The 27,152-nt window shown below is 41.6% G+C and overlaps 1 protein-coding gene and 1 pseudogene across 8 annotated transcripts in view; both read right to left on the reverse strand.

The window, feature by feature from the left end:
* Positions 1–27,152, reverse strand: part of YAP1 (Yes1 associated transcriptional regulator) — a 105,142-nt gene that overhangs the window by 51,274 nt on the left and 26,716 nt on the right. For all 8 annotated transcript variants that reach the window (XM_038536356.1, XM_038536358.1, XM_038536363.1 and 5 more), the window contains exon 3: positions 2,342–2,457. In XM_038536356.1, the coding sequence (XP_038392284.1) occupies positions 2,342–2,457 (116 nt within the window). The remainder of the gene's footprint in view (positions 1–2,341; positions 2,458–27,152) is intronic.
* Positions 18,221–18,371, reverse strand: LOC119872044 (annotated as a pseudogene).

The following is a 27,152-nucleotide window of genomic DNA, read 5'->3' on the forward strand; positions in this document are numbered from 1 at the left end:
TGTGCTTCTCCCGTACCACACTCACTGTCAGCCTAACATTTCTCTGGGTAAGCATCTCTCCCTGACTGGTTTTTGGTGCAGGGACTGCATGAAGCAGGAGGACATAGTAGGCTGGCGGGGAGGAGCTTGGCACCCCTCACACCTTCACAATTGAGAGCATCTGCTCTACCCATCGTGATGTGTTCCCTTGGGATTCCACACAGGTTTTCCTAAGAGGGAAATGTGAAAGTGCTACCCTGCTAGATGTGGACATTAGCCAAATAAAAACAACAAATCTTTTAAAATGTACCTGTGATAAGTCATTTGACTTTAGATTGTTACCAAAAGTAGGCAAAAAATTGAATTACTGCTTAATTTAAATCAAGGCTTATGATTTCTAATAGTCCTAATAGTTACCAGCCCTTGGGCATCAAATTATCTCTGGATCATCAGAGTCTACATTCTTGGGCAGCCTGGGTGGCTCAGTGGTTTAGCGCCACCTTCAGCCCAGGGCCTGATCCTGGAGACCCAGGATCAAGTCCTACGTCAGGCTCCCTGCATGGAGCCTGCTTCTCCCTCTGCCAGTGTCTCTGCCTCGCTCTCTCTCTCTGTGTCTTTCATGAATAAATAAAATCTTAAAAAAAAAAAAAAGAGTCTACTTTCTTGACTTTACTGGTGCTTTGAGATTCAGGTATCTTGCAGGTCGTTGTTATCAAACTACTATTAAAAATTTAGTATCTTCATATCAATAAAACTGGGTAAAGGAAGAATACATTTCTCTCTCCCAAGTCTATATTTCCAAACGTTTAACACAAAAGTCACTAATGTTTACAAACGCTTCAATATGTAGATCCTAACCAGGCATCAAAGGGCTGATCGTGTGCTAAAGGCATAATATGCTTAAGATAATTTCAGGGCAATCATCTCAAGTAATTTAAATTGTTTTTTTAAAGTAATCTCTACCCACAACGTTGGGCTGCATGCCGGTAGAGACACAGGCAAAGGGAGAGAAGCAGGCTCCATGCAGGGAGCCCGACGTGGGACTCGATCCGGGGACTCCAGGATCACACCCTGGGTTAAAGGCAGCGATAAACCGCTGAGCCACCCAGGCTGCCCCCAGAAGGACATTTCTAAGTCTATGAGCTCTCTAGGTAAGGAGCCCTTGTGTCAACCTATGGTAAGAACCCCCATGTATTGGCAGCTCTTTTCCAAAGGCTGCTGTTTGACAAAACCTACAGGACAGCTGCCCATGCTGTCTTGGTCCATGTGCCTGGCGAGGAGAATGGATGCACTGTGAGAAGAAAGCCATCGAGGTCCCAAGTGCTGCTCGTGACCGTGGCTGCCACCTGTGCTTTGAACCGGGGACCTCAGCAAAGGGGGTGACGTGTGGGGCACAGACAAGTGGTTAGAGAACCACATCGAAGGCTCCAAGCCCTGATGCCAGTCCTGGAGCTGCATCTTCCTTGAGGAGGGAGCACCTGTTCCTCCTGTGCACAAAGATGCAGGATAGGGCATGATGGCCTTGGGCCCATGTAAACACACATCTAATGACTAGGGGTGTAATGAACTTCTACTGACTATCTGTTCTGCACTAGAACTGTAAATAAAAGCTTTACATTTACTCTCTTATGTCTTTTCATATCTCCCGCTCTCTAGTAATGGGCACTGAAATCCACATTATGTAGATAAGAAAAACAGCAGATTTAAAAACATTGCCAAATAAGAAAAAAAATTCATACTCAGGTCTGCTGTCTGTTAAAAGGGTGAAAATGTGTTCAATAACACACACTAGACCTCAGAAAGACGCCTGGAGTTTATATGTTGCTACCCTCCAGTCACTTTCAAGGCAGAATAAATATGTGCTTTAAAGGGTAGGCTCAGTCTGTGAAGCATATGCCTTCGGCTCAGGTCATGATCTCAGGGTTCTTGGGATCAAGCCCCAGGTTGGGAGAGCCTGCTTTTCCATCTGCCCCTCCCCCAGCTCATGTGTGTTCGCAAGCGGTGTTCTCTCATTCAAATAAATAAATAAATAAAATCTAAATACATAAGTAAATAAATACAAGGTAGTTAGGAACACCAGAACTTGGCTTCCCATCCAAATTACAAAGGGAAGGAAGAAACACCCAATTTCAAGACAAAAGAAAGCAGTAGTCAAACACAAGCAAATCAAAATTGAGCAAATGAGAGATTTGACATACTGACTTCAGAAGTGAAACTTAAAAAAAAAAAAAAAAAACAAAACACCAGAAATGAACTGTCACCCAAGCTCCAGTTTTGTTAAAAGAGTTATTACCATTTTGTGCAGAGAATCCTATGCATGCACAAGCCTTGCTGGGTGTGCTGGGACAAGTGTCTCACTCACCTGAGGCTGAGGTCATCATACTCTGCTGCACTGGGGGGCTGGTGGGTGCCGTGACGCTCATCTGGGACAGCATGGCCTTCCTGGGGTCCTGCCACGTCGTCGTCTGATCGATGTGACTGAGACATAACAAATCAGCATGTTAGACCACACACACACATCCTCAGAACAGCCACCAGCACACTGCGCTGGAGCACACAGGCAGGCCAGGGCGCTTACTCTCTTTCCTCTGCAATCTTTCTTCACCCCTGTGCCATGTGCTCTACTCACATTTCCTAGATACTATCCCAGCAAGATCTGAGAAACCACACTGGCAATGTTAAGGGAAGGGAAATCATTTTCACCCCTGGGACTAGTACTATCTGCTTCTCATAAAAGATGATTTATAAACCAATCATCTGTGATAGTCATCTGACCAAAACCCCAAATTCACAAGGGTATCACCCACTTTTTTCTCTGGGAGCTAAGAATGCCAATTAACAATACTTTTTAGAACTAAAGCCCATTAAGTAAACCACAAAAGAATGAAAAAGTCTTATTCTAAATATTGGCTTATTCCAAAGCCAAAACAAAATGAAAATCTTCATCTGTAAGTTTTCACTACCTCATGATTGTCAAAGGTCTGTTAGTTGCTAAATAAAACATTTAGATGTTAAATACTGCATCCTGTTACTACTGCAAAACATCTTATCACACGTGCACAAACATCTGTGCATCTATAAACTGGATGCAAAGGGTTAAAGATTCTGTGAACTATAAGACTACCAGGCTTCTAGCACAGAATCCAGCACAGGATCATTCAGAGATTTCTTCTTCCAGCAAAGTCTGTTTAGTGAAACAAGCTAAAAACACTGTATATGTGAAACTACATAAGAAATTATCCTGAAATAGAAATAGCCAGAGACATACTCAAACACTGATCAAAGTTCTCTCTGTATAATTTATAAAAGCAAAAACTTGAAAGCCAGCTAATCTCTAATGAAAGGGATTGGTTCTAAATATTAGAATGTATGACAGACTACAATGCAGCTACTGAAAATACTTTAGAAGAATATTTAATAACATGGAAGGTATTTGTAATACAGTAACGTACAGTTTGAGCCTATGTGTGCATATGCTGAAAACACGGGAAGGACAGACGTCATTTTCAGTGTTTGTTCCCAGATGGCTAAATTACAGAACTCTGCCTTGCTAATGCTAGGCTTTCCTATTATTAAACAATCATAAACTAACATTACTTTTGAATAGGGAGTGGCCAAAAATAAAGGGTTATTTTTAAGAAGTCCTACCCTCAATCATTTTCTGTATGGCTGCTTCAATTTCTGAGTTCTCTCTTCTCGAATCCTCTCGTGTCACAATGGTAAGGAAACGACACTCTCGTTAACTTTTCTGAAATGAACTAGAATGGTACTCCTATCAGTAGGAAAGGATCACTGCACTCTGGCTAGAATGATATGAACCTCAAGTATTATCTACTAGCAATGGGAGAATGATTTGACCTCCCAGGCAAGAAGAAAAGGGGATGAACACAGGGAAGGCCTGTCCATTTCCGAACAGCAGGGTACCTGTCAAGTCGGGGTTCCTGCAGACCAACTATAAATACTAAGAGTATTTATTTACTTAGTGGAACATATAATTTCTCGAACCATAACTTACCAGCACACTCCCCTACCAGTTATATGCTTTTTAGCACTAGCACTAGCATTTGCTCAGGCCCAGACAATAGGCACAACCTTGTTTCCATCCTGCCATGGAAGCACCTCCTTCCAGAAGACTGGGTCCTTATCAGACTCAGGAAGAGCCTATTCCACTTCCCTTCCAATCTTCCATATAAGCCACTACACAAACAAAACCATAAAATGCCTTCTAGATACGTACTGCTTCTCATGCTTACAGATATCAAGCAATACCTGTGGGGTAATTAATACAATGGTACTAAAAAGAAGCTTACAATCCTCAAGAACAAAATTTACAGAAATGTTTCTCACTGCCTATATAATGTTAAGAAACCAGGTAAGGAAATGGCCAAGTGATTATTACTGGATCTTCAATTTCAAAGTATGTGCCCCTACCTACTCCTTTTGTCGAGTACTTCCTAAAATCCCCTTGCCTGTGAGAGGTACAGGAGAGGAGGGAGGAATACTGGAAGCAAGTTGAAGACACTGCACGTAGTTTCCTAACTACTCAACAGGTGAGTTTCCCTGAAAACTGATCAACTGGGGCACCTGGATGGCTCAGTGGTTGAACATCTATCTGCCTTCAGTTCAGGTCATGATCCCAGGGTCCTGGGATCTAGTCCCACATTGGGCTCCACCACAGACAGTCTGTTTCTCCCTCTGCCTGTGTTGTGTCTCTGCCTCTCTCCCCCTGTCTCTCATTACAAAACAAAACAAAAAACTAATCAGTTACAAAAATCCTATTAATCCATTCATAACCAAATAGGGCCCCACCTGAGGGCTTAGGAAGACCTCCTCTGATGACTTCTGTAATACAGGCACCAACCTATACATTTGTTCTTAAAACTTCTTTCTCCTTGAAATAAATTAGAGTTTGAATAAAGAGAACACACTTACTGCTCTCCAAAGATCATTTTACTGAAATGTTACAAAAGCAATACAAATGCTAAAATTTCTCTTCCAGACACAGCCCTTAAGCCCCAGTGAGATAGCTGAGAGCCCCAGAAAGCTGTACCAGAGTATGCTAATGGCGCATTTACTTTAAAAAATCTAGAGCTCAGGATCCCTGGGTGGCACAGCGGTTTGGCGCCTGCCTTTGGCCCAGGGCGCGATCCCTGGAGACCTGGGATCGAGTCCCACGTCGGGCTCCCGGTGCATGGAGCCTGCTTCTCCCTCTGCCTGTGTCTCTGCCTCTCTCTCTGTGTGTGACTATCATAAATAAATAAAAATTAAAAAATAAATAAATAAATAAATGTGCATAGAAGCAGATGAGCTTGGGATCCCTGGGTGGCTCAGCATAAACTGCTTTGGCCCAGGGTGTGATCCTGGAGTCCCAGGATGGAGTCCCAGGATTGAGTCCCACATCGGGCTTCTGCATGGAGCCTGCTTCTCCCTCTGCCTGTGTCTCTGCCTCTCTGTCTCTCATGAATAAATATATAAAATCTTTAACAAAAAAAAAAAAAAAAGGAAAGAAAGAAAGAAAGAAACAGATGAGCTCAAGAGTTACAGTCACCCATCAGAGGGCAGGAAGAAGAGAACGTAGACACAGCTTTCATCATAACCCGAGGTGGATGCAGCAGAAGCAAAGAATTTCACTGGCTGGTAAGAGGAGAATGGGTTTTGGGGTGAGGACTTCAATTTTCTGAAGAACATGAAATAATGAGGCTGGTATTATTGGTAACCCCACTATTCAAATAGAAAATTCAGGGATGTGGGCGCCTGGGTGGCAGCTGGGTCAGAGGATGCCTCTTGGTTTTGGCTCAGGTTATGCTCTCAGGGTCATGAGATTGAGCCCCACATGGGGCTTCCCCACTCAGTGGGGCATCTGCTTGAGGATTCTCTCGCTTTGTCTCTCCCTCCTCTTCAAAATACATAAATCTTTTTTAAAATGAAGAAAAGAAAACTCAGGGATTTGTACAAAATCACATATCCAGGGCATAGGAGGATTGCATGTGGCATCCAGGAATTCTGAGAATAATTTATGAACCAAACAAATAAATGAAAAGGACAGCACTCAAAAATGTAAACTCTTTGTAATACATATTGAATAACAAAAATAATGCACAAATAACTACAAGGGTAGAATAAAAAGGTACAGGTATTAAAGATTCAGTAAAAGATGCCAGAATAAGACGAAATATAATTCTATAAATTATATATATTTTTATATATATTATAATTATAAATATATAATTTCTATCCCACTAGATCAGCTTGAAGCAGATGCACCTGGGGGATGCCTGACCTAGCAGTGCTTGGGGAGCACAAACTGACTTTAACATATATTAAAGCAGCATGTATTACTTCAAAACATGGGTGATGAAGACTTCATGTAAACACTAATCTGAAAAAGGATTGAAAAGAATTGTCAAACTATACTAATTCTAAAAACGTCAAATTATAAATAACAGAATCAAAATATATAAACCAAGGAGATAAAATTAAGAAAAACTCATAAAACACTATTTCCAGAGTTAAAAATATGCAGTTATACATAGCATAGAAACAAACTAAAGATTCAGTTTATCATGTTCCTAAGAACAGTCTAGATGCTGATCTTACTAAAAGAAAATAAGTGTGAAATCCTACAGCCCCTTCAACATATTTAAGTAGATCGTTGCTATTATTTTGGAGAAGAAAAATGACTGATTGATGACCAAGATAAAGTTGGTGATCTCACTGTGGAGCAGCCAAAGCTGGCAGGCAACGAACGAACCTGTCAGCATCCGAACAGATGAGACAGAAGCGCTGTGGGCAATGGTCCGCTTGGGCAATGGTCTCTCCTGTGTCCACACAAGCCACCTTTCCCACGGGCTTTTGTCTCTTTTATTTTACACTGCAGAATTTGGTCTCACGTGTTGGATGACTTAGCAAAGTGTATACAGAACCACAAAAGGGGCAGAAACCCTAAAGTAAACGGTTAGAAACAGATTTTTTGCATTGTCCCACAAGGTAACTGCAGCTACGGGGTACTGAGGTATTTCAGAAGCTTTACATTCTCCCTTAAGCTCAAACTTGGGCCCTGAACATGTGGGGATTCTGACCTTATAAAGAATAACAGTATTATTGTTACACTGTCAAAGCACGGAGGAAACCACAAGAACACAAAAGGCTCCTTGACACTATGATCGGGAGACCCCAAACTCTCCTCCCTAGGACCATTACTCAACAGGGAGGATGATAACCAGCCATTGTTTTAGGAGTCAGAAAAAAAATAAACAAACAAACACTAAAAGAACAAAACAAAACAAAACCACCTACAGTGTATTAAGATGAAGGCATTTGTCCGAGGGCAGATGACCTGCATGCAGCAGAGCTGGGTTTTAACTCAGAATGGATGGATGCACCATCTGCACGGTGACCTACATGAGATTTCCTCTTATGATGAACCACACCTCTTATGATAAACCATACCTGGGGTGTGATTTAGATTTCTTAAGACTAATCTTTCCATCACCACCTCTTCTCCTCTAACCCTTGCAGAAGTTACACACAAGGAGACAGAAATCTCTGCCACAACATCTGGCACAAAAACCCAGGGTCGCATTCCTCTGCGTCTCTCCCATTCAAATACAAAGGGATTATGGTAGTTGGGAAAAGTTCCCAGGGCTTTCAGATACACAAACATAACTTCTCATAGATCCCTTGGATACTAGGGGGAGAGGAGTGGGAAGCCCACCACACAGGTTCTAAATGTCAGAAACATCCCACAAGGCACCCAGCTGGCTCAGTGGGTAGAGTATGTGACTCTTCATCTCAGGGTTGTGAGCTCAAGGCCCATGCTTGGTGTAGAGATAACTTAAAAACAAGAAATGTCCCACAGACATTTCTCACATATTAGAGACCATGTGCTGCCTTCCCCACTGAAACCCTGAGCTTTCCCATGCAGAACAAAGTCACCACTCTTTCTGCAGGCTTGTCTCAAGAGGACCTGGGTCTGGGGTGCTGAGAAGCACGGGCTGGGCACAATAAAGACCTCCCCCTGCTGAAGGATGGACCCTACCACAATGGCTCTCATTCACTCCTCAGAACGATTTCCTTAAAATGGGACACAGGGGTTCAGGAAAATGAAGGAACTGGCCCTCCTTCACACTGATAGGAAGCAACAGAGCCAGGAATTAAAACACCTTTTAGCTTCTAGCTCAGTGCTCTTTCCACCTCATCTCACTGGTCTAAATAGGAAAGGATTTTCTAAAATGCTAAAGTTGCCACTCGAGCAGAATAGAATGTCTTCAAGGAATGTAATTTAAAAAGAGACTTGGAATTCTTCTAAATGCTTTCTTTTCCAATTCTTCAACTATTAAGACTAATCCAGGACTAGCAAACAAGTTTGGCCATCAGAACAGAAAATTATCTTTATTACAGAAAATGTACAATTGTTAGAGGATGCTAGTGATCGGTTAATTGCTGACGCTGGTAAAGACATAAACTGGTTATGAGCATATTATGTTTACTATTTCTATTCCTTTAAATTAGTGGTTTGTACTCTAAAAAATTATGCTGGCTTTTGTTTTTCCTACTTTGTTTCTAAATTTATAAACAAGATTTCTGGCACTGGTATAACTTAAGATATAGACACAGTAACAGGCAAGTTGCCTACCTAGGCACTGTCTTCTCATTGCGTCTAAGTGCCAGTACAAGTGCTGGCTTCAAATCATCTCTCAAAGTTTACCAAAAGTAACTCTTCCTTATGATCACACTGACCTATGAACACAAATGTGTGTGCTGTGAATAGTAAGCCCACTTGGAAGTGAACCCTAGAGAATGGCTTAGACATTGTAGTTCTTTTAAAAATTCATTGTGCAGATCAGTATCAGCGCCATATAATCAACAGCTATGTAAGCCTATTATGAACCTGATTCTTTTCAAACATCTGCTACAATTCTTGAGACTACTTCAGATCATCTTTCCACCAACTAGCCTTTTCTAAAACACTTGATTGTCCTGACTTTTCAGGACGCAAATCCCTCCTCTCAGAAGCTTCTCTGTGGAACAGCAAGAAAAATAAGACAGACACAGATCGAATCCCAGCTCTGTACGGGCAGGCCATTTTGTCAAACTGTTTGTCTTCAGTTAAATGGGAATGATTTATTTCCTTCCCAGGGCTGCAAGGACTAAATACAGCAATATATATAAAAGTGACTAGTAATGTGGTTCCTGGCACACAAAAGGCCCTCAAATATATATCCTGACTTCATTTTTGTGCTAGTCCAATATTTAGAACAGGAAAAACTTAGTGAGGGATGGACCGAGTCAAGAAGATGTTCAGAACAGAGAGAACAGCTTTGAAGTGAGGATGGCAGATCTCAGGTAAGGAGACACAAATGGTGATAAACCAAAGCAAATGGGGGGCAGGGAGGGCAACATTTCTTATGTACCTGCAAAGTCCTTTCCCACAAATTCAAAGATGCTCTTCAAATTGTTGGTTGTATGTTGTATTATCAAATACTGAATCCATAATCCTTATAAGGAACCCTAAGCAACATAATGGGAAACGAGTTTTATAGTTATAAAAAAAAATACTGATGAGTTTCTTCCCTTTTTTTTAAGAGAGGGATGGGGGAGAGGGAGAGAAAGAATCTCAAGCAGACTCCATGTGGGGCTTGACCTCAGGACCCTGTGATCCTGTGTGTTACAGCACTGGCTGCACTGGCCATGGTCTCCATTCCATGCCTTTAATTGAAAACAAAACAAAGAGCATTGCAGACTTTCAACAACTGAGTTGACAATGTACCGACATTTTTATTTAGAGCAATGATTCTCAATTTAGAAACGGAGTCTGGGGGAGGGTGGTGATGGCATTTTTGGTTATCATGGTCCTGCAAATATTTACCGGGGGAGGGTGCTGGACGCTAGGTTTCCTGCAGTGCAATCTTCAGCAACTTTAGAATGTCCTACCAGACACTCATGTAAGCAAACGCCACTTTTACACATAAGACTCCACTTCATAAATAAAGTATATTTTGTACAATTTTAGTTAGATGCCAAAATTTTCTGGAAAACAATAAACTACATTTAGATTTGTGGGGAATCTGTTAACAGTACATCCTGTTTGGATAATCCCACTATCAATAGTAATATCCTCTTGGTATTTTTAGTTACCAATTCAACACACTTCGTCTTTATCCAAAACTGTCACATTCATGGGACTTGCAGACATAAGCATGAGACTACTTTTATTATAGCTTCTAAAACAGTCATATCTAAATATATATGTTAATATACATACTATTTTATCATAAATTACTCTATTTCTCATTCATATTACATAATGTTGGTTTTAAAAATTATGTATATAGTTAACTTCATATGAATTCGATTACCTATGAATTTTTATTTATTTAAATTTATTTTATTTAATTAACATATAGTGTATTAATAGTTTCAGGGGTAGAATCTAGTGATTCATCAGTTCATATAACAACCAGTGCTCATTCCATCAAGTGCCTGTCACCCAATTACTCCTTCCCCCATCTCCCCTCCAGTAACCTTCAGTTTGTTTCCTAGAGTTAAGAGTCTCTCATGAATTTTATTTTAAAATAAGAAACATCTTCCTAACAATTTCCTGCTAAAAAGGGCTGATGGGATGGACAGCATTAAGCAGCATGAAGTACAGGGCACCTAGGTGGCTCAGCAGTGAAGTGTCTGCCTTGGGCTCAGGTCATGATCCTGGGGTCATGGGATCGAGTCCATATGGAGCTCCTTGCTTAGCAGGGGGTCTGCTTCTCCCTCTCCCACTACCCCCACCAGCTTATATTCTCTCTCTCTCAAATAAATAGAATCTTAAAAAAAAAAAAAAAAAAAAAAAAAGCGGCAGCATAAACTACAGGCAGAGAATGTCTCTATGACGTACCTCTCCCCATGGGACCTGGAGCCTCCCACCCCCTCTATCTCAAACATGAATATAGTGCTTGGCATGTATGTGCTCAGTAACCATGTAATGAACTGAAAGCTTATTCCATTGGTTTATTCTTTAGCTACCAAGAAATACTGTGACCTAAATCCTAAATAGGGTCCACTGTCCTGCAGGGCGTGGCACGTTGTGAGTCATCAGTCAGCAAAATTGTTAGAAGACACAATCTTAAAAAAAATAAAATAAAATAAAAATAAAAATAAAAAGAAGACAAAATCTTGTGCTCATGATTCTTGGGGCAGTGAGAAACACACACCAGTACTTCTACATCAGGTGTTAAGTGAGTGCAGTAGTTACATGGAGAACTGTGCTTTAACAAATCCTGGTGTTTTTGGGACAGAGGGTGGACAGAGTTAAGTATCACCTAAGTGTCACTGCAAACTCCCTGTCAGTCTGCCAAATGTTGCAATTTTGTTTAAAATCCAGAACTAGTAACAAAAAATGGGGTTGCTATGAACTAACCATATCATACTACTGCTTGCCTCCTTTCATAATCCACTTCTGAAATGTTCTTCTAAACCAGTAAAATCCACCTTTCACAAAACCCCAGCAGTGTAGTCTTTAAAAAAAAAAATTTATTTATTTATTTATTTAATTGAGAGGGAGTGGGGGGAGAGAGAGCATGCAGGAGAGCAGAGCCAGACTCCCTGCTGAGCAGGGAGCCCAACATGGGGGCTCAGCTCAGGGTTCAAATCTAGGACCCTGGGATCACAACTTGAGCTGACGGCAGACACTCCACCTACGGAGCCCCCCCAGGTACCTCCCCCAGCAATGTAGTCTTATTAAACTGTCTGCACTTGTCCAGAACTACCTAGCAAATTGGTTCTTTACAACTCTGCCAAGATTCTGTGATGACCAATGCCACAAATCGGTTATAAGAATTTAACAACATAATTAATAAACTATTTGAACAGGAACGTTCTCTAAAAATACACCTGACAACTGTTTAATCTCTTAAAACACTTTTCAGACCTTCTCATGTTGTGAAAGGGAAAAACCAAAAAATTTAGCAGAAGTGACCTGCTTACAGTAACCCTCAAATAAAATGCACATTTGTGAAATCATCTTTGCTGCACAAGCTTGTAATTCAACTGTTACGGGAAAGGAGAGAAATCCCTAACTTTTCCAAGGCGCCTGGCTGGCTCAGTTGGTAGAGCAAGGCAACTCTTGATCTCAGGGTTGTGAGTTCAAACCCCACAATGAGAGTAGCAGGGATTCCTTAATAAATAAAAGCTTAAAAAAAAAAAAGTATTGAAACAAAACACTCTCACATTTAAAGAAAAGAAAGAAGAAATTGCTAGTTTTTCCCAACAAAGGTAAACAAAAACTGCAATGACAGAAGTGCGCTCTGCTTTTAGGGTTAGAGACACCTGTGCAACCAAATCACCACCTCTTAAAGTAAGACAATTTGTACTTAAATGTGTAAGACCATAAAACCTAAATATCTAATGAGAAGCCAAGTGGTCAAACTAAAGGATTTTTTTTTATTAAGAAAAATTAACTTTTAGGAAATAACAAATATAAGATTAAGTCTGGAAAACCAGGAATAATACAAAATAGATGTGAGGAATGTTTTAATTTTAAAAGTTCTATTACTGCTATCAGGCTCTCAAAATACTATTATGGCAGGACGGGTTTTAAAATTTAGAAAGTAGGCAGTCAGCCTGGACTTAGGCTCACTTATCAAGCCCATGTTTGTTGTGCAAGTGTTATTTATAGTCACATGCTAGAGGCTGTCCCCCAAGCTAGCTAAACCTACACGCTTAATTGATTCTAGGAACAATGATACATTGTGTTCAATCATCCTTCTATGAGCTACAGTTCCTAAGCTACAACCATATGCTTTTCCTAATTGTATAGATCTACCAGGGACTAGGGTTAGAACCCTCCAAAATTCCGAGATGTGCACATACTGGAATTTCTTGATAAGGATGAGAAGACTTACATACTCAGCCCTTAGGATAACATAGTTTTTATATTACTGGAAATCAGAACCTTAAATTGAAATTTAAATAACTGAGCTACATTAGAGCCTATTAAAATTGGGCTAAAATATGAACAAGTGTAGGCAGAAACACATAAAAGCAAACGTACAACTGATTATACTCTACAAACTGTATACCACTGTAATCGGACCCTATGCCCTTAGGTTAAATAAAATTAACATTTGCTCACAAGTATGAAATCAATTTAAACACGACTCAACCATGTTGTCATATAAGAGGGACATGCTTAAATGCATCTCCCTTGGAAATGGTTATTCTCCAGGGAGGGGTGAGGATGGAGCAGTCATTTGAATGATGCCAAAACTCAAGTGGACACTTCCTGAAATAAATACAAAAGTTCTCTAAATCCGGATCCCAGATGGCTTTTACCTGTAGTTACGTCCAGTGACATTCTATTCATAATGCCACAATGACTGAACACATTCTCCCCCAAAATTCAAAAAGCAGTATTTATGTATCCTTATTTCATGATGTCACAGCACATACTGAGATTCACAGTTGTGTTAAATGAACAAAGACAAGAATTCAAGTCCCTGGATTCTAAGTTAGGGTCTACCTAGCTTCCTTCTTTTTTTAAGGATTTTATTCATTTATTCATGAGACACACAGAGAGAGAGGTAGAGAGGCAGTCACGGGGGGGGGGGGGGGGGGGGGGGGGGGGGGGAGAAGCAGGATCCCTGCAGGGAGCCCGATGCAGGACTCAATCCCAGGACCCTGGGAGGATGACTTGTGCCCTACCTAGCTAGCTTCCTTCTTAAGAGTCACCTTAAAAAAAGAAAGAGAGAGCAGCCTGGGTGACTCAGCGGTTTAGTGCCATCTTTGGCCCAAGGTGTGATCCTAGAGACCTGGGATTGAGTTCTGTGTCGGGCTCCCTGCATAGAGCCTGCTTTTCCCTCTGCCTGTGTCTCTGCCTCTCTCTCTCTCTCTCTCTCTCTCTCTCATGAATAAATAATTTTTAAAAGTCTTAAAAAAAAAAAAAAGAAAGAAAGAAAGAGAAAAGAGGGGCGCCTGGTAGCTCAGCTGGTTTGGCGGCCAACTCTTGGTTTCTGTGCAGGTTGTGACTTCACATGGTCATTGAGATCGAGGCCCATGTCTCAGCACAGTCTGCTTGTCCCTCTCCCTCTGCTGTTCTCCCACCACTCTCTCTCTCTTAAATATTTTAAAGAGAGAGAAAAAAGAAAGAAAAGGGGGAAAAAAACCAGAAAAAAAGGCAGAACTATGACCAAATTAAAAATTTTTTTTTCATAATCCACTTCTGAAATGTTCTTCTAAACCAGTAAAATCCACCTTTCACAAAAACCATTTTGGGATTCTGTGAGGGGGAGAAAAAGCTAAGAAATTTAAGAACACAGAACATCTACAAATGTTATTCCTTATACCACTTACGTCAGAATTACCTGGAATATTTTTCAGTACAGTGAGATCAGAGAGTAAATGATCTAGCAACTTTACATATGCTTTCATAATCTGAGATCCTTACATAAAATAAGAATTCATTTATTCACTCAGAAGAGCCAGATAGAGAGAATCCAGTCTCTTCAAAAGATGACTGATGGCTTTCTCATATTCCTGAGCAAATATTGTTAAATGAAACTAGTACATGTCAGATGTCAAGATGAAGTGACTTTGCTCACACCTTTTAAAGACCCTGGCAGGACTACCGTCTCATTTGATAATTGTTAGTCTGGGGGAAGGGGGTGGGAGAAAAAACCCATCAAGGTGGCCAAGAGGTGTGTTGAGCAGCAACTCTGACCTCATTGGCCATGGCAGGAGGAGGCCTGGGACTCTGGAGCAGGGATAGAGCAGACAGACAAGTTCAGATCGTCAAAGGAAGCTACCCCAGCTTTGTGGGTCTCATCAGACGCCAGTGGCTTCCAAATAAGGATCTGCTCATTGCTGGCTCCTGTGTCTACGTGAGGAAACCACACTTACTAACAAACCTAGAACTGTATTCACCTAGGATCTACAACTACAGTCAAGTTCTCGACTGTTAATACAACAGAATTTCAGCTACCCAAAATATTAATATAGGACAAGCACAACAGTCTGGGAAACACCTCCCAGATGGTAGAGCACCAGGAAGGCAATCTAGAAAACCCACAATAAACACTTCTGAGCAAAGGAGGCAGATGGGCCTCCAAAACAAACACAAACAACTTTCAACATAAACTGCTGGACCCCTAACCCCCCCCATTTTGATGAAAATGATACAATCACACACACACAAAAGAAAGAAAGAAAATGATACAATCACCACTTGCCTTAAACAACAGTTTGGTAACACTGTAGAATGTCTTCCATCACCTAAATTAGCAAAATAACTTGTGCATATTCTACACTGCACTTTCAGGACATGACAATAAATGTTATATTAAATTTTGATTTTGATGTTTTGTTATTGAATCATTAGTTTTCACTTGAAACGATGGTACTTGGCTAACTCTGAACTTCTGTTAATGCCTCCAGGGATTCCTTGGTCAGAAGAGAGAAGGTGACAAGGTGGTGGAAAGGCACTCTGTTTACTAACTGAACTTAAGGTACCCAAACTGTCAAGTCCTTTGTCCTTTCTGGACCTCAGCTTCCAATAAGTCAAATCAATACTTCACTTTTTGAATGTCTACTAAACCATTTTATCCATATAATCATTTTCAAAGTAAATAAATACTTGACGATAACACCTGCAAAATTTTAAAATTGTTTTATTATTTAAATTCCAAATAGTTAACATATAAGGGCTATAGGTTAGTTTCAGGTGTACATATAGAGATTCAGCACTACCATACATCACCCAGTGCTTATCACGACAGGTGCACTCCTTCATCCCCATCACCTATTTCCCTCCTTCCCCACCCACGTCCCCTCAGGTGGCCAGCAGTGTGTTCTCTAGAGTTCAGAGAATGTTTCTTGGTTTGCCTGTTTCTTTTTTTTTCCCCCTTTGTTTTGAATTGGCTGGATCCCCAATTTTACATGAGACCCTGGCTCAAGGAATAGGCTCCTAGTTAGTCGTTCTCAGGAGTTTGCTTCCAGTAAGAGTTCTTGTGCATGAAGACAGCATTTCTCTAGTCTCTGGATTAGGATGCCAAATATCTACAAATTTATGGAAAACAAGTCCAAGCTCCAGGAATCTAAAATATTAATGAGGACACGGTTTACTAGATTGGGAGTTTCACTTTAATTCTCTTTAAATTCTCCTTCTGTAAGTAAAGTGATTAATAAATAACAGAGGTTCCCAAAGCAGGAACTTTATTGGTTTATTTATGGAATTCATTTGTAATTCACATATCGTATACTTACATAAAAATAATGGATTCTTTAAAATAGTGCCAGAACGCCTCGATTTTAAGGTGAGAAGGCTCAAACACCTCAGTATGAAATAAGTTATTTCTTTGTATCTTAAAAAAAAAAAAAGATCTGTATGCAAGGGTCATACAAAATTTTGTGGAGCATGACCTGTGAGAAGGGGCGGGGCTGAGGGACGGCCATGCCTGCTTGGGACTGAGTGGTACGCAGCTGCTGGACAGACACTAATTATTAAAACAGCCTGAGAGCGACAGGCTTAACAGGAATGCCTCGGCCTATCGAAGTAAAGTCCAAGTGGAGAAGGACTAAAATCACCAATGGAAAGGCAGACTCTAAAATTCTTAAATTAGGAAAAAAAACTTTATACCTGAGGGAAAAGTTCAGTGACTGTTTCATGTTTCCCTGCCTCTGGTCACATTTTACCATGGATAGTAAAATGGACTTGTTCTGCTATAATAGATGTCCAAATAAGCAAAATTTGGGGACTTCTATGGGCAGGGAAGTTGAGGAAGGAACAGTAAAACACAAACAAAAAACTGTTAGTTTAAGCTACCTCCAAAATCATGTAAAAAAAGCCTTAAGAAAACCACCAATATTAGGCACCATAAAAGATCCCAAATTTGCACAGCAAAGGAAACAATGAACACAATGAAAAGACTAAACCTTCAGATCTGGAAAAAATATTTGCTAAACCATATATCCAATAAGGAGTTAATAACCAAAACATAGAAAGAACTCATACAACTTAATAGGGAAAAAAAACCCCAAACTAATCCAACTAAAAAAGGACAGGGGAGGGGCAGCCCTGTTGGCTCAGCGGTTTGGCGCCACCTTCAGCCCAAGGGTGTGATTCTGGAGACCTGGGATCAAGTCCTGCATCGGGCTCCCTGCTCGGAGCCTGCTTCTCCCTCAGCCGGTCTCTGCCCTTCCCCCTTCTCTCTCTCTCTCTCTCTCTCTCTCTGTGCCTCTCATGAATAAATAAATAAAAGCTTAAAAAAAAAAAAAAAAAAAAAGGACAGGGCTAACCAGGCATCTGAAGAAGACACATCAATGACCAATGGGTACTTGAAAATATGCTCAGTATCACTAATCATTAGAGAATGACCACCACGTACCGGTTAGAATGGCATCAAGACCAGATATCACAAATGCTGGCATGGATGGAGGAAAGGTAACCATCAAGCACTGTTTGTGGAATGTCAACTGGAGCAGCCACTACAGACAACGGTATGCAATTTCCTCAAAAAGTTAAAGAACGACGCTAAGATCCAGCAATTCTACTTTTGCAGATTTATCTGAAGGAAACAAAAATACTAATTCAAAAAGATCTGTGCACTCTCAAGTTCACGGCAGTACCATTTACAGTAGCCAAGATACAGAAACAACCTAAATGCTCATCTACAGATGAATGCACAAAGCAGCTAGGTGTGTATGCACATACTCCGCCAGTAAGAAAAACCACAAGGAAATTTTGCCATCTGTGACTGTGGGGATGGACCTGGAGCATAATGCTAAGTGCAGGAAGTCAGACTGTACAATCTAACTCAATTAAGATGTGTACGATTTTAAGACGTGAAATCTTAAAAAGAAAAACACTAAACTCATAGAAAAAGAGATCAGACTTGGGCCACCAGAGGTGGGGGGTGAGGAAGGTAAGTGAAGGAAGGTGATGGCAAGGCACACATTTCCCGTGGGAAGATAATGGAGAACTGGCAGCGCAATTCACAGCACAGGACTAGCTAACTCTGCCTGAGGACATGGTGGAAGCTGTTAAGAGAATTAGTCTCTAAGCGTTTTTATCACAAGGAAACATTTTTTCTTTAAAGAATTTATTTGAGAGAGTGTGAGCAGGAACGAGAGGATCTCAGGCAGACGCCCCACAGAGCCCTGAGCCCAATGGATGCATGGCCACAACCCAGATCGTGACCAAGAGTTGGACTGAGTCACCCATGCGCCCCTTCCTTTTCTTTTCTATACCTCACATTCCTGCAGTTCCTCACTAAGAGAAATTGTACAGGTGAGTTCAAACTGCAGTTTGGGGAAATCACAGGTGTCAGAAGGGCCCAAGGGCAGTGGACAAGCCTGGCTTTGGGAGAACCACCCTTGTGATCATGGCTTCTCCCCTGCCAGGTATTTTTTCTTTTCCTTTTATTTTATATCTATGTAAGATGATAGACATTAACTAAACTTACTTATGGTAATCATTTCACACTGTATGCAAATCAAATCATGATGCTGCACACCTTAAATGTCTACACTGCTGCACATTCAATTCTACCTCAATAACACCTGTGTGTAAAATCCCAAGACTTTTTGTTCTTTCAATAACCTGCATAGGTCTCATGAAACTGTCTTAATGATCTTTTTCAAAATTGTTATAGCAATTACAGTGTTTTACTTCCATCCAATCATTTAAACATTCAAGTTCCTAACACTGATCATGGTACCAGGTAAAGGGAAAACAAAAATAGAAACGTTTTAGTTATAGGGATTCTGAACCTATAAAACATAATACAGACTTTTTTTTTTTTTCTTATACAAACTAGGGCAGAGATTGGGAGGAAAACCAGAATATGCATTATCTATTCTAACATGGGCTGCTCAAGTCTCCCTTCCACCACCTGAACACAGCACAGCTCACATCTACCAATGAAGGCAGCCTCTGGATTATATTCAGATAATTTACTTATGTCCCAGGCACAAGTCTTCTGCATCACTAACTGGTGATTAAGTCAATACAAAGAACAGAACTGCAGAGATCAACAGGTAAACAGAACAGTCCACTGTCAGGACTGGAAGGAAACTTGCAGACCAACTGTCCCATTTTATAGATGAGGAAGTGGAGAGACAGTCTTAAGTGCTTGTGATGGGACCGTGACAGATTTCCTGACTCACAGTGCGGGACAGCCTCCACAGACAACACCCAGACTGATCTCCTAAAATACAGACTGACGGAGCTTGGTCTAGAGAGGCCAGAACAGAAAGTGTGGGCCCCGCCTACCTGTCCCAACACCTGCTGACACCAAGGTCACTGGGAGAAGCAGCATCTACAACTGCTTTGATGCCAATGACTCAGGTTGAAAAACAACTCACAGCAAAGCCATTTTATCAGCATTTTGAAGCTCTTCATTAGCCAGGTGAGAGGTGCTTACTACAGATGGTATGTGACCCACACTGAACAGAACACTTCCCATTGTCTTCTCAGCAATACAGAAGACAGTGTGCCCTGTACAAGTCCCTTTACAGGTACACGAAGGGACATCCTCATTGGGATTCTGAGTGCTTGATATTTACTTACTATTAACTACTACTATTACCTCACTTAAACCACAGGGAAAATATCTGAAGTTACACAAAGGGTTCTCCTAGTCACTTGTGTTATTAATTTTAAGGCTGTCTGGCCTCCAGCTAAGCAGGCTGTGACACAATGCTTGCAGGTTGAGCACTATCCTTGACCTCCTAAGTCCAATCCTCCCTCACTTGGGAGAGGACAGACTGAGGTTCATGATGGATTTAACCCCCTGCCAGAGATCACAACAGAGTATCCAGAAGAGGGAAAACTAGAATTCAAATCCCCTTCCAATCAGCTTTTTCCTGTGCAACCCCAAACCTCTTCCATACCACAAAACAACTAAATCCAAAGCAAACCAAACAGTAATATCTGAGCTATAGTTCATTTAAAACACTTACTGAATAGGTAACCAAGTGCCAAGTACTGCTGACATTAAAGTGAGTAAGACATGATTCCTGACTGGAGAAATTTCCTACTAGAAGGGAAGAAGACCCACAACAAGGAAATTTTAATAAACAATGATAGAGAGGGAGGCTTATGGTACTTTTGGAGAGGTTCTTGGTCCAACCTGGAGACACAGAAGACAGAAGAGATAACCTCTGACCTCTGCACTGAGTTGGTTGAAAAGGTGAGGAAAGTACTCCCCCAAAGAAAGGGCAAAATGAGCTAAATCAGAGGTGTGGCTTTTGTCCACTTCAATCAAAGAGCCCAAGTGGATTTCCATTAAACTCCTCTGGCTGAAAAAGATGAACCTGACTCTTGTGATCAAATACACCTCTACACATTACCAAATGCCTCCAGGGAGCAAGAGGACTAAACCAACCACAGTTAAATCTTAATAAAGACCGCATGTCCCTTCTTACATAGATAATATGCTCCATTAGAACGTTATTATTTAACAAATACTAGGCCAGGGGCGCCTGAGTGGCTCAATCCATTGATGTCTGACTCTTGATTCTGACTCAGGTGGTGATCTCATGGGTCGTGGGATCATGCCCTAAGTCAGGCTCCATGCTGGGCAAGGAGTCTACTTGTCTCTCTTCCTCTCCCTACTCACACTCTTTCTTATTCTCTCGAATGAATGAATAACTAAAATCTTTAAAAAACAAAAAGACACAACTACTAGGCCAGTGGAGATTTATATACACACACACACACGCACACGTTTGTATATATATAATATAGATATATAAAATAAAACGATTTTTTTTTTAAGATTTCATTTATTTATTCACGAGAGATAGAGAGAGGCAGAGACAGAGGTAGAGGGAGAAGCAGGCTCCCTGAGGGGAGCCCGATATGGGACTCAATCCTAGGATGCAGGGTAATGCCTTGAGCCGAAGGCAGAAACTCAACCGCTGAGCCACCCAGGTACCCCAAAATGGAACATTTTTTAAAGAGAGACTAGATCTAGGAAAATCTAGGAATACATGAATCGCCAGGATAAGGATGGCTATACACCTCTACGCAGAACATCCATGCTACTAATAAGCACTGATGTGGTTCCACTTCCACTACTGTAGAAGAGACCATCAGAGAACATTAATGATCTTAATATTTACTTAAGACTCAAATACTGTAACTCTGATTCAAAATTTAGACGTCTCTATCACCTCTATGTGATGGGAACTTTCACCAAAAAATCCCCAAACGTTCTACCATATTTCCTATGTTCCTCCCAAGCGAGGAGGGGTCTAGCAGCTTGTTGACAATGAGCTATGAGAAACTTTCTTTCAGGCCAAGCACAGACAACAAAATATGTAAATTTTGCATGTTTCTCTACCCTTTGCAGGATAACACTAATGGGCAAAATGGCAACGTCACACGGGAGTATACCCAGGATGCCTGAGTTGCCACGGAGAAGACAGCGACCTGAACACTGCCCAATCACAGAAATTATTCTGTGAACTGTAAGTAATGTGTTTAGGTACTGAAATTTCTGGGTCGTCAGCTACCCAGCATAACCTAGCCTGTCTTAATACAAAGTGTGGAAAAGTGCCATTTGATGTGTCCACATATGTGTACTTCCTGGAGAATCTGCACAGGCTCTAAACTCCTAGTCCATCAGAGAAAAAACAAGCATTCAAAATGTTCACTATGACAATGATCTTGGATTAAAGAGGTAAGGAAGGGGATCCCTGGGTGGCGCAGCGGTTTGGCGCCTGCCTTTGGCCCAGGGCGCGATCCTGGAGACCCGGGATCGAATCCCACATCAGGCTCTCGGTGCATGGAGCCTGCTTCTCCCTCTGCCTGTGTCTCTGCCTCTCTCTCTCTCTCTCTCTGTGACTATCATAAATAAATAAAAATTAAAAAAAAAAAAAAATAAAGAGGTAAGGAAGGACTCCAGGAGACCCTTCCCCAAAGATGCAAAGGCTAACGAGCACATGACAAGATGCCGGTCACCAGCCACAGCAGAGGTCTGCCACCAGAACAGGGAGGATAGGTGTTGGTGAGGACATGGGATAGCTCTGGGCATTCTGCACTGCTGATGTGAAGGTAAAGACAGTGCAGCTCTCATGGGAACATGAAACACAGTCACACAGGAGCCAGCAATTCCACTTCTAGATACGTACTCAAAGGGAATGAAAGGGGCTCCAACAGATGCATATGTCCACCCACATCCAGAGCAGCACTATTCACAACAGCCCAAAGGCAGAAACCCCAAGAGTCCGTCAACAAATAAATGAACAAAATGAACAAAAACACCAACAATGATTTACTCAGCTCCAAGAATGAAAGGAAGTACCCAGAACAGGCAAATGCACAGAAACAGCAGCATCAAGGTTTCCACTAGAAGCTGAGAGACAGAGAAAGTCACTGCTTGCTACAACATGTGCAGAGTTTCTGTTCAGGATTATGAACAAACTGGAAACGGACAATGCTGATGGCTGCATAATCCTGGGAATGTACTTACTGCCACCAAACCATAAGCTTAAAGATGTACATCAGTAAAAAACTTTATGCTATATATGCACATACATCCTATGTACCACAATTTTAAAGGCAAATACATAAATCACACAGAGTACTGGAGGTTTCTTTTTCACAGCCTAAGATCAGGTGAAAATCTTTCTAAATATGCAATTGAGCCACATTTTCAATTGTGTCTTCCCAGAATTGCATATAACCAGCTTAATCTCAAAGGAAGTTCAGTGAACCTGCAAACAAGGAAAAATTAAAAGAAAAGCAAGATCTCGGGGCACCCTGGGGGGGGGCGGCTCAGTCCGTGAAGCATCTGCCTTTGGCTCAGGTCATGATCTCAGGGTCCTAGGATTGAGCTCCATGTCAGGCTTCCTGCTCAGCTTCTCTCTCTGCCTCTCCCCTTGCTCCTGCTCTCACTCTGTCAAATAGGAAAAAAAAAAAAAAAAAAAGAAAAAAAAAAGGGCAGAATCTCTATACAGTCTCTTGTTAACTCTCCAAATCTACTTGATACCTTTGGCAGTTCTAGGCTTTGGCAGCTAACAAATATGGCAACCCAGAAAAGGGGCAGAAATCCTCAAAGTGAAGCAAAGCTATGACCAATGAGCCTTAGCCACAAAACTGATGGCTGACAGACTAGCCTAGCAGGCAATCAACAATGAGATGCACCCCTTTCAGGTAAAGGTCCCAAAGCTCATTGCATATTCTCAAGAGGTATAATTTTAACTGAGTTTGGAAACAATGGATTTGGGCACAAGTCGAATCAGAATAGTAAGCTGTACAGGGTGGAATACCAGGTGCAGGGCTGTGGGACATTCCCCATACAATCATCAGAATCATGGACGTATCTCCTAAATGCAATCCTAAACCACTAAGAGTGTCGAACATAAAGATTCTATGTGAATTGAAAAATATTTGATAATTTCATCAAGGTAAAGGAAATGAAATTTCGGGGATCCCTGGGTGCTCAGCGGTTTAGTGCCTGCCTTCCGTCTAGGCGTGATCCTGGAGATCTGGGGTCGAGTCCCACATCAGGCTCCCTGCATGGAACCTGCTTCTTCCTCTGCCTGTGTCTCTGCCTCCTCTCTCTGTGTCTCTTATGAATAAATAAAATCTTAAAAAAAAAATGAAATTTCACACGATAATCACAACCATGTGAAAGAAAATATTATTTGGTTATATGTATTTCCATAAGGAAATCCAGATCAATAAAAAAAGATTTGCATGTATAAAAAATTTTCATCCTTTATAGGTTCTATTAACATTTATTTTTAAGATTTTATTTACTTATTCATGAGAGATACACAGAGAAAGAGGCAAAGAAGGCAGAAGGAGAAGCAGGCTCCCTGCGGGGAGCAGGATGTGGGACTTGATCCCAGGACCCCGGTTTCATGACCTGAGCCAAAGGCAGATGCTCAACCACTGAGCCACCCAGGCATCTTGGTTCTATTAACATTCTTAATCTGATGAAATAAAAATATTTTAAGAACTAAACCATGTATCAGGTCAGTATATATGGTATTTTTAAATCAGTGCAGGCCATGCACAACTCTGCAAGTGTTGTGGGAACTGCAAAATAAATACTACAAGATGGAACCCCTACTCTCTTGAGGATGCCAGGGAGAGGGAGTAGGATTAAGCTACTGCATCACCACATACATCATTGAACTCAGGCTTAACTTGGTAACTAAAGCTATTCATCATTAGATTTTATAACTCAACAATTTGCCATGCAAGATAATTGAGCACTAATCCATCATTCTAAAAGTTCCCAAAATGCTGGCTGGTAATACTTCAACTGGCCAAAGATCAAATCATCCTGAGACTTCTTCTTTGACAGACAAGACAAAAGGCCACTCCAGTGACATTCCTGGTTCCTGTGGAAGGAAGTGGGCCCACTGCAGCCAATCTCCTGGGCATGGGTCCCTCCATGGCTGACAGCCTTTCCTGTCTGTCTCCAGCCTTGAGAGATTCTAGGAAGTGACAGCCTCAGGTCCCAGCACAGGACCCTAGAAATATATACCTTTTCATGTATGTAATTGGTCCATCAACAACAGGCCAAGTCGCCACGCAAGGGATAGGCAGCGAGACTCAGGGTGATCTAGCCCTAAGCACTGTCCCAGGTCTCAGTAGGACAGAGGCTTGCAGGGAGATACGTTTAGTATTCCACATAACAGTGAACAAAAGTGATCACACTTTTAGCTTCCCCAACAATCTCTTCTCACTTTCCACTGGCATAAATCAGTGCTGAATTGCCTATATGCCCTTCCTTGGTCACTTCCCACAACAGCCGTCATCAGTTTGGCCAGTCACCTCACATGACTCATTAGAAGAGCTAAACCAGACAGCCATCTCCCAGGCACCCCCACACAAGGGGCTGGGCCAGCTTTCCTCAACCACGAGTTCAGTCTCTCCCTTCCCTTCAGAACAATGCATGTGGCTTCCCCAGTCCTGTGCCCCTGGTGGCACAGCCCACTGCCCCTGCCCATCTCACGAGCCTCTTGTTCTCTACTGCAGACAGGACGCCCACTCCTTACCCAACATGCGTGTCATACTCCTCTGACGCCACCTCCATGGACAGGACAGGACAGGCCTCTTCCTTCTCTTCTTCTGCAGCCCCTCCACACTCTGGTTCAGGAAGCTGTACACTGATCACCGGCAGGTGAACATGCTCAAGTTATACAGTATTAACATTCCTTTCATGTGCTGCTTTGGGCAAAGTCTCAAGTTTCTCCATTTGCTCCAGTATGGTGTTTTGCCCACAGCAGTCACTTTAAGTAACTTAAAGGAACTCCTGTTTGAAACTGTACTAAAAACTCCCTGGCAACATCTGGAGAGAATACCAGGAAGAGCAGTAAAATGTCCTCATCAAACTTGTGCTGCTAGTGGAAGACAAGGCTACACCTCTCCTGCAGAGCTGTCTGCTCATGCCTGGGATGACATACAGAGCCAACAGCTGACTATACACAAAGGGTATCAGCAGGTACTGAGATCATGGGTTACTTATTGGATGTTTTATGGCCTGTTTTTGTAACTCTCACCCCTTCACGACCTCCACCACTTGTGCAATAAACGATATAATTTCTATTTGTTCTTAAAAAAGGACTGATAGGGCAGCCCCGGTGGCTAGCGGTTTAGCACCGCCTTCAGCCCAGGGTATGATCCTGGAGTCCCAGGATCAAGTCCCACTTCAGGCTCCCTGCATGGAGCCTGCTTCTCTCTCTGCCTGTGTCTCTGCCTCTCTCTCTCTCTCTGTCTCTCATGAATAAATAAATAAAATCTTAAAAAAAAAAAATGGACTGATAAAATGGTGGGCAACTAACTGGCAAAAGACATTTCAGAATTTGCTGTGCTATCCAGAACAGGAGGAGAACATCTAAAGGGCATACTGATCTCTGTAACAGCTGCAGCGTTGCAGCCACCCCAGATTTGGCCCCAACACTGAGTGGGCACCACGGCTCCCACGGAATCCACAGATGTGCAACACCAGCAAGTACACAGGACTCACCGGGCCAAAGGAAGCACTAAGCCAAGCGCAGCGTAGTCGTAGGTCCTGTTTTTTCAGTTCTTATCTATTACACAAGATTTTCCACACAAATAAACTAGATCCAAACCTGCCCTCCTTCTGCAGAAACACGAGCTGTCATAAACTTCACTAATTTCAGCTTTTAGACCAATGGTGTTCTTAGGCTCCCAGAGCCCTGAAGCCAGGTATTTACAGATAATCAGGACGTTTCCTTGCAATTTAGAGATGAAAGCTGCAATCTCTCTTACAAGTCAGCTAAGAAACAACCAAGCGTCCCAGGTTTATGCATGCCCTGGTATTTTCTTATGTTATGAAATAGCTAGAATTTAAAACAAACTTAAAACATTAAGAATTCTTATTTCTAATACAGACTGTACTCTATCCTAAGTATTATAAATAATGAAGGACGTAGTCAAAGTTAGTACACAAAAATGATTTTAAAGCTTTTTAAAGACTTTTCTTAAGCTTTGTTTTACCACAATTCCACAATACTCTAAACCTTAATAGTAAACGTGTTCCTTTTATTTTTCAGGACTATCATTCTCATTTCTTTTTTTAATATAGCTGTTTTTACACCTGCTCATCAAGGGCCCCATTCTCATACTTCTCTTGTAAGGAGGGACGACACCCATCATCCTTCCAAGCAGATGGGAGTGTCATACTGCCCTTCAGGAATTCATTTTAGCAAGTGAATTTAATGATTTCAAAAGGTAGGAGAGACCCAGAAGATAATTTTACGAACTCCATACTCTAGCATGTACACTCTGTAATGGGAGGAAATTATCTTTTTTTCTTTCAAATGTACATCCACTGTACACAGAGGAAGTATTTTGTTATCACACTGCCTGAAGGGAGGGTCTCAGGACACTTAAACCAGAAGGGGATTATTATTTTTTTTTAGATTTTATTTATTGATGAGAGACAGAGAAAGAGAGAGGCAGAAACACAGGCAGAGAGAGAAGAAGGCTCCATGCAGGAAGCCCAATATGGGACTTGATCCCGGGACTCCAGGATCTTGCCCTGGGCTGAAGGCAGATGCTCAACTGCTGAGCCACCCAGGGATTTCCCCGAAGGGGGGACACTTATACCAAGTGTGTCCGTATACGAGTAATGTAGAAATAAATTTTTTTTTTTTTTTTTACAGATTTTTATTTACTTATTCATAGAGACAGACAAAGAGAG

Source organism: Canis lupus, chromosome 5, assembly GCF_011100685.1.
Source record: "Canis lupus familiaris isolate Mischka breed German Shepherd chromosome 5, alternate assembly UU_Cfam_GSD_1.0, whole genome shotgun sequence".
NCBI lineage: Eukaryota > Metazoa > Chordata > Mammalia > Carnivora > Canidae > Canis > Canis lupus.